We start from the raw sequence: 9,372 nt of genomic DNA on the forward strand, positions 1-9,372 counted from the left end.
AAACCAAGCACACAAAAAGAGGCCTACCAAAAACTGTTTAAAAATAAAAATGTGAAAAAATGTATTTTCAATGCTGGTTCCCAAACGTCTAGCGTGTCGAATGGCTTAATAGAAATCCTACAAGTGCCTATTGATATTATCAGCCTTTTCCCCTACAAACCTTTATATCACTACTGTGGAGTGTAGGCCATCGTTGACTTTAGCTCTCTGCATATTGGACAATGCGATGCCTCTCCAAATGGACTAACAGAGAGATGATGTGAGGCAATACCATGGGACGAGTGTGTGTGAAAGTGTGTTTATTGTTAAAAGCGGCACTAAAATGAGAATGGGTGCCTCAGAGGTTGTTGTGCCTGAAGTGGACCCCGCCTCATCCACTGCTCCAAAGGTTTGTCTTTTCCAGCCTTGGCAAACCAAGAGAAGGAGAAAAAGGGAGCGATTGTATTAGCGGGCGCCACTGGTCTATTGTAAGTGCAGTGTGTTCTTTCTCTCGACCTCTGACCTGCATTGTTATGAGGCTGCTCGTTCGGAGAGCCGAGACAGCTGGGAGAACTGCGGGGGGGCTGACGGACAGCTGGGGCCAAACTAGAGAGAGATGGCAAGGGGAAAAAGAGAAAGTGGAGAAACCAAAACTGATGAGGTGAACAAGGTTCTGTGTACCCCCATTCTTAAGTGACCTCTTTCACTCTCCTCTTGTGGGTCAGCTGGGCATTGGAATGACACATAGCTCCACACAGAGAGTCACTGAGGATGGGTAATGACAGAATGCAAGGTGTCAAGTGCATGGAATGACTGCAAGCTTTACTCTGTATAATAATGGAGTTGGATTATGGCAAGTCATAAAGTCAGATCCCAGAAATCTTTCATATTATACATATCCATGTAAAAAAACAACAACAACAAGAAAAGCAATATGTTTGTCTAAATTTGACGACAGCATTCTGTTAAACAATATCTATTGTTTTTACATTTTAAACATAAAAACAAACTTCACTTTTTGAAATAGCATACTTATATTGTGATATATTCCTTTAAAAAAACTAACTTCAGTATTTTGTGCAAGGAAAACAGCAAACTGAGCATGCTGATAGAAACTAAACAAATTGATACCCACAGAATAAACAACACAAATGCTTTTAGTGGCCCTTTAACATTTTTCATGGCAATATATCAGCCGTCTGGACTCAGCAGGGTTGAAATAAGGGAAAATTTTCAAAGTTGTCAGCTGCTGTCGACACAATCATTCGAAAACGCAAAAGAATGAAGAGAAAGGGGTGCAAAGACTGCGTAATGTGTTTCCCATAGGGCAGATGGTCATTGCTGTGACCTCAGCACCACAGCAAATACCCATGCAAACGTTATATAATGAAAATAGAAGTCAACAATTTTAGTGTGCTGTTTTCAAGATCCAAAAGATTTCTTCTGAGAAGTCTAATTCTTTTTGTAATACAAGCAAATCTATTATGGTGCTTTACTTTAAATCCTGCCTGCAACCACTTTAATAAATAAATACATGACAGCCTTAAACAGAGCGTTTGGACACTTACTGTAAAAATGTATGACCTTAATTCAAAATATTTTCATCATGAAACAAGATATTCAGCAAACTTTTATTTAACTAAAAATAGACCATTTTGAATACAAAACAATTATATATAATATATATTTATATTTCTGTTGTTTTTCTATTTTAATCTTTTTTATTATTTATAACCTTTGGAAGCTTGGGTAGTCAACAAATGAAATTAAAAATTATTGACACTTTCTTGTTGACAAACGTGAGCAGTTATTGTGATAAATTGCCCTTGTGGGTTACTCTGCTAGGGCACCGGTGTGAACTTGAGGGCATCATATATCCATTAGAATAACTTTATGACCAGCTGGGTAAAAGAAAATGCAAAAAGACAGTTTGTAACAGGAAAAAGTAATAGCTGTTTTTAGATTTGTTTCACTTGCTTTAATATTTCGTTATCTGAAATGAAATTCCTTTCTTTTAAACGAGTATTCTAGGTTAAACACAAACTAAATTAATTTAATCTGTGGCATACTGTTGAAAACACAGAAAAAAACAGTTAAAGCCATACTTATAGAAACAAACATTTCAAAAAATTCTACTTAAAAATGGAAGTGTGAGATAATAGCAATATACCACAGTACGTCTCCGTATCTTAAGGTGTGTTGGGTGTTCAAACACTTTTTGGGGCCACTGAAAAAATATATTGAGTTACTACAAGAATTCTTTAGATATGGACCACCAGGGCTCTGTTTGTGGAGTTGTGATTTTATAAAAGTGAGCCTGAGAAGGGGAGTGGATGATGGGACATTAAAGTGCAGTCTGAAACCTCTTTCACTCCTCCCCAGTTTTTTTGTCTCTCTGGCACTAATCCACTGGCCAAACAACACAGGCTCCCGCTAAATGAAAGGTTCTGATCCATGGGGGGAGATGGGGGATAAAGCATTGTGATTAAGATTGTATTAATGGGGCCATAGGAGGCTGGAAGGCTTTAATCAGTGTCTGTGCTGCCGTAATCCTCTGCCTTTAAGCTTCGAATAACACTGTGATCCTCCTCCTCGTGAGTCACATCACACACGCTCTCACAAACACACTGGATGGGCTGGAGAAGAAGCGTGAGGTCAAGGTACAGAGTTGAAGCACAATGAAACTGATAGGTGGTTGAGGAAACATGAGGATAATGTGACAAAATACCTGTCGGCAAGGTAAAGTAGAAAAAATGGAAAGTAAAAAAATAGACATATATAATATATTTTGGATTCAAAGTTACAAACAAAACCACAATCCAATGCAAAATTTGCATGTTGATGTTGACCACAAAGAGATACGGGTACATAAATAGGGCAACTGGGGCTAGCTGTCACATGGGGAAGCTGTAAGAATAATAGCTAATTTAGTTACTGCAATGAGTCGCAAGCAATTTTATACAAAAACTTATTTTCTAAGTAAATTTTTTTATGTTGCTTTCAAACTTATCATTCAACGGTTAGCTGTCTTTAATGTTGTTTTTTTCCTTTAAACAGAAATCTCAATATTTTCGTATTTTCATAACAGCATTAATAAGGCAAAGGTCAACTATATAATTAAGTACATTATAATTATGGTTGATTTGACTAAATATTTAACTGTACAAAGTGATGTAAAAATATTTTTGTATTATACATTCTATTTTTTCATTTTACATTTATCATTCATTTATCCAAAGCAACTTGAGCAATGAGAGGTAATTTAACATTTTTATCTAAACTCTTACATTTTCTAATTAAAGAGTTTATTTGCAAAAACAGATAGGCTAAGTGTTTTATATCATGATTTTATTGTGTTTTATTGTGTTAGTTAGCTGGATTTTTTTTGTTATTATTACTCATTACACATATTACACATATTATTACTGTTAGTAAATTGTTTTACTAATTGTTGTGAGCACGTTGTCAAATAAGGCCTTTACGCGATTTTAGGCATGCAAGAACCGACAGACGGATGACATCATATTACCGCGAGAGAGATTCGAGAGCTGACTGCTCCATACGCTTTTGACTCACTCGCGCTGTAATGTGATGTCATAAGCCTGTCGGTTCTTGCGGCGCCGCATCAAGTCGAACAAGCTTACTAAGCCACTAGATGGAAAGCCTGCAATAATTTTTGCTATTAATGCTAACCACTTGGATTCAGCAGGCGTAGGAAAGTGAAGTGAAAGTGACCTATTAGTGAGATATGGTGACCCATACCCGAAATGTGACCTCTGCATTTAATCCATCCAGAGAGTAGTGAACACACGTACACCCGGAGCAGTGGGCAGCTATCACTGCAGCGCCCTGGGAGTAAGTAGGGGTAAGGTGGCTTGCTCAAGGGCACCTCAGTCGTTACCCGCCGGCCCTGGGAATCAAACCGGCAACCTTCTGGTCATGAGTCCGACTCTCTAACCATTAGGCCACGACTTGATAAGCACCTGTTCCAAGACACACACGCAGAGACGCTGTTGTGCTCAGAGTGGAAGCAGGAAAGCAGCAACGAGTCACACTTGAGAAACTTGAAATAAACTGTGAGCTCAACTTTAAACTGACGATGACAAAAAGCTGTAAGGTTAGCTAACAAGCTGTCTCCCAAACTGACGTTCTCGACGTTTTGATTTGGTGGATTGTGACAGCACAAATTCTTAGAAACGATTTAAGAAAACGCCTCAAAGTGTTATCATTGGCTAAACGTTGGTGTTTCGTGTGATATTTTAGGTCACATATTTCTGTCAGGTTATTGGTACGTTTTCTATTTACATGTACATTTAGGAATTTGTCACATGCTCTGTAGCGTCAATTTTTGTTTTTGTGCATTACATTTTTTATAAGTTTGTATGTTCCCCGGGTCGAACCAGTGACCTTTGTGCTTCTAAGGCAGTGCTTTACTAATTTAGTTACATATTTTTGCTACTTAGTTAGAAATGTTCACGTCACACATAGAAATATCCTGCATATATTGTACTTTGTGACACACACAACAGACAAAAACATTTAGCATTTTTAGATTTAAAAAAAATATTGTTCTGTACAATTTATAAGCTTTCTTGCCCGTGGGGACCTCAATTTTGGTCCCCTCAGTGACACGAGTCCCCATGAGTTTGTGTGCATTCAAGTCCCCACCGGATATAAAAACAAGGCCACAGACACATTTCTGTTGTATCAGACAGGAGCCGTCCAAAGCATTGCACCTGCCCTACGAGCTCAGATCTGACTGAAGAATGACAGGGAGAGAGAAATTCAAAGACGGTCCACAGCAGAGGAAAGGTACAGGGAGGTTAAAGTTCACAGAAGGGTGGAACAAGCCATTAAAATGACATTGTGAAGCGAGACTTGTCCACTCAGAGCTTTGTGAGTGTGCTGGGTTGTCAAAGTTAAAGAGCTTCTAATAGGATGGGGATGCTGTCGTGTTTATCCTGCCTACCCCCTCTGCACGCCCACTGTATTGTGGAGGTAGCCCCGCTTTGAGGCCCCACAATGGCTGGAGAGGAGGGACAGATGGGGGTCCCTATGGAAGGGGGCACAAAAAGAAAGCAAGGTAGGAGGGCCCGACTGTGTGAGAGAGAGCCTGCAGTTAGCTCACACTGATTGCCATGCAAAGTAATGGAGAGTAAAAGAGAAACGGATGGGAAAAGTGAGAAAGACATGGAAAAGGGGAGGGGAGAAACGTCACAAAGAGATTTGGAGAGTTGTATAATAATCCGTAAAAGATATGGAATACAGTGCAAGTCTGAATGTAGCTGGACCCTTTATGAGTTTAAAATAGGGAAAACTAGGGTGGATGACTGATGGATAAGGGTTAATGTATGGACGCGGCTTAAAAGCACTATTGGCTGTAGTATGCAGTTTAAAACCTGGGTAAATACTATTGAACGCAAATTGAACCAATGTTATAGATTCTGAGTAAAAAAAATGTTGGCATGATGGCCAGTCCCTGTTTTCTGTCAATAAAGGTCCCATAAACTGCCATTTTTCTCCACAGATTTTTTTGTACATAGTTTTGGTCATGGTTTTTGAAGTTGAGGGCCTATCATGCAACCTGTCCATAGTGGTATTTCACCACCTTATACTGTACCAATTTCCAAAATACAGTTCCAGAATTAGGTTACACACACAATGACATCAACAACTAAGGATGTGAAAAAGTTGATAGTCCCATACATTACTTTAGGCCCATACATAATTTGTTTTCCCGCTGCTGTTCATAAGAACAGAACATAACAGCTGACCTGCCATACAGTTTTAAAGATATAGTTTACCTCAAAATAAAAATTCTGTCATTTATTCAAACCCCGTACTGTATATGAATCTGTGGAACACAAAATGTATTTTGAGAAATATCTCAGTGTTCTTGTGCCCTTTGTTGTTTGGTTACCAACCTTATTCAAAATATTTCATTTTTGTGTTATGCAGAAGAAAAAATCATACAGGTTTGAAAATGATGATTTTTTATTTTTAAGTGAATAATCCCTTTGAGAGCCACATTATGTCCCTTAAATTTGGCTGGTTGTGCATGTGTTATTTAAATACATTCTAATATTTTTTAAACAAGTGGGTCTATTGGCAGAATAGGTCTTTGTTTAGTCTCTATTGGCCCCTGCATCTGAGTTAATCTGTGCCTTTCCAGGTGAGTCCCTTAGCATTAATTTTGGCTCAGTGTGTCATAAAGGCTGAATGGAGTGGGAGTTGAATTATGTGTGAAAGGAGGGGATGCTGAGCGGAGGTGAGGCAGGGGTGTGTGGCAGAGCCTCTTCTGGTGTAAGATGAGGAGAGCCGAGGGGGAGGACCCGCGCACAGCAACAGATGGGCCCCAATGGCGCTCTCAGGTTGTAAACTTTCTGTTGGGAACATCTGTCAATTTGTCCATATGCCACAATCAGAGAGGAGAAACCCCAGTCTCAAACAGTGTGTGGAGTGTGGACACCTGTCACACCCAGTGATGAGACTGGAAATTATGGACTGTGTTCCAGTATTTGATTTCTCGTTGATGTGGGCATGTAGAATATTATAGCAGGAAAACAAATGATTATTGTGAAACGTTAATAAACGTATTTACCCCAGAAAAAATTCAACAAAATATTTTCATTGAAATTGTTCTCACGTCACATTCTCAATGTTGTTTTGTGTCTGCATCTTGCTATAGGCTATTTTTTGGAGCTTGATATTAATAACAAATGTTCTTTATTTTGAATTTAATTTATGAGTGCATAAAGATGTGTGCTTTTTTGGGGGTGAATTATTCCTAGCAGAAAAATGCCCAGCGTCTGAGCGCTTCTGGACAGTGTAACATTTAGAACTTCTGTAAAAGAAACTTCTACAAAATGATGCAACTCCACGAAATCAAAAATGTGAAACCAGTTCCACACTGTTATTTTGAGAACTTAAGAAGTCTCCTCTGAACTCCTCCTCTAGCAGAGTGTTACATCACTTTTTTGTAAAAGTTTCTCATTTTTCTATTTACTCTGTTGCGAGCGGATAAAGGAGAATTAAGCAGTTGATCGGGCTCAGTGTCCAGAGTGTTGCATTAGACAGTAATCCAGGGCATAGGAAGGGGGAGATGGGATGGCATCCCTAATCCCTCTCCTGGCCCATCTGAAACAAGTATTTTATACAGTTTTCATTATAGAAGCCTTATACACAGCATTTATCTTAAAGCTTCTTCAACAGGATCTATAGCTCAAACCGTATACTCCTGCACTATATTATAAATGCCACTAAAACCAATTTAATTTCCTTTAAATTCTTCTCTGGTTGCACTTCAAAAATTAGATACCAAATGATCCACAGTACCAAAACCGACTGAGCCCTCCAGCGACAGACTTTGGTTTTACCCACAGTTCACCCCAACACTGTCTAGAGTGACAGATGTTACAGGGACAACAGTTGGTATGGAGAGGGAGGGGGTTTGGGACCATCTGCCCAGGGTCAAGGTTTGGATTGAAGGTCTTGCAAAGAAAAAAAAATGGCTACATAGCTGAAATAGTGTTGAACATTGAGTGGTTTAACGGAATACTCGCACATTTAACTCATGCGTCCATATGGTTCAAACAGGCAAAGTCATCAAAGCCAATCTTCAGGGTGTCATGGTATACATGTACAAATGACAAACACGGTTTAACAAATGCCATTAGCAATTTAAGTACAAGCAATTCCATCAAGGTGCACAAAACTAGACTCTTGTTGACGCTTTACAAAATTAACTTAATTTTTATTTAAAACAGTAGCATACAAAAAGTGAAGTATTAAAAAAAAACAGCAAATATCAAATCAGAGTTCTCAGATTTTCGCTGATGGCATCCACTTTATCACGCAAGTTGGCGATTTTCATGTGAGCCATCTTCTTCTGAGGGAAGAGAAAAAAAACACCTTCAAACAGCGAACTTGAAATTAAATCTGATGATTGAATGCAAAACTATATTGTTCACTTTACACTTACAATGTAGACACGGAGTCTCTCCTGTTCCAGTTGAAAGAACTCAATCGCAGTGACCTCTTCAAATGTCTTTTTCAGGTGAAGAAAAGCGCAGTTAGGAGAGCGTTTGGCATGCTCGGTCCTTTGACACAGACATTGAGACATTCAGACATTCCCCTGATAGCACACATACATCTGGCTTACGTCTATTTGACATCTGCATTTACATCTGCAAGACATCTACAATACATTGTTTGCTGATCTGCAATACGTCTCGGAGATGTCTGCTGTTAGACGTCATATAGACCTCTAAATGTCTGTAAGATGTTTATGATTTAGAATGGATGTAAAGCAGCTCTTTCTAAGATGTTTAGCAGATGTTTTTACGCAGCAGATCTCCAGATCTTTAGCAGATGTATTACAGACGTTCAGACATCTCCGAGACGTATTGCAGATGAGCAAACTACGTATTGCAGATGTCTTGCAGATGTAAATGCAGATGTCAAATAGACGTAAGCCAGATGGATTGTGCTATCTGGGTCAGATTCAACTTTATTGTCATTACATATGTACAAGTACAGGGCAACGAAATGTAGTTTTTCAAATGGTAAGAACTTTAAAACAGTAGATTTATAGTTCGTTTATTAACAAATAAAGCATCAACATTGTAAAATGTACTCAAGACTAACAAAGTTAGATTATAAAAAGGTGTGCTTCAGGATGGGGGAGCTCACCAGGGGTTATCATCAGGTTCCCAACCCTCCAACTCTTTGAGACAGTAGAAACAGCAGGCCACGTCTGGCTCATTCTCACTCGGACAATGTACAAAACCTGCCTTGGCCATCTGAATGAGCAAAAAGGTTTTTTAACAATACATAGACTTTCTGATACAAAGGTGTTAAAAAAAGGTTGAAGAATTATTTAATTTCAAATAACATCACATGACCAAACGTGAAAAGAAAGTGTTAACAGCATTTTGAATGAATTATATTTACAGATTTTTAATGTTATCAAAATGCCTGATTATTTTCATTTGTGGCGTTTTAGTCTATTGCCATGTTTGAATGTCAGTGAGGAAAATAAGTAACTTTTGTATATCAGTATGTATTTTTTGTGGACATCGATTAAGTTCATCTTCAGTATATTTTCCTAAAGGCGTTTTTAGTAAAGCTCTATATGTTACGAGCTCATGCAGCAGACTGAAGCGGGTGCGACGACACCGGTTTTCCGGTTCCTGCACGTGACGTTAGGCAAAAAGTCAATTTGGTTCAAAGTAAGTTATCGGTCCATTTCTCTTTCCATACACTCACCAGTTCTGGTGTACACAGGCAATCCTCTCGAAAAGGCCACTCGGAAAAAGTCTGTAGTCGCTTTTCATAACTGTACATGTGATCAAATGACATGAGACGGGCAGCCATCACCTCTGGGTTAGACAT

At 38.8% G+C, this 9,372-nt stretch overlaps 1 protein-coding gene across 1 annotated transcript; it reads right to left on the reverse strand.

The window, feature by feature from the left end:
- Positions 1-7,750: 7,750 nt before the first annotated feature.
- birc5b (baculoviral IAP repeat containing 5b) lies at positions 7,751-9,372 on the reverse strand. The gene is made up of 4 exons (XM_057319564.1): positions 9,247-9,372; positions 8,671-8,780; positions 7,961-8,078; positions 7,751-7,867 (listed from the first exon to the last, which is right to left on the reverse strand). Exons 1-4 carry the CDS (start codon positions 9,370-9,372, stop codon positions 7,787-7,789), a joined length of 435 nt encoding a protein of 144 aa, XP_057175547.1. The 3' UTR covers positions 7,751-7,786.

This window comes from Triplophysa rosa, linkage group LG21, assembly GCF_024868665.1.
Source record: "Triplophysa rosa linkage group LG21, Trosa_1v2, whole genome shotgun sequence".
Lineage (NCBI taxonomy): Eukaryota > Metazoa > Chordata > Actinopteri > Cypriniformes > Nemacheilidae > Triplophysa > Triplophysa rosa.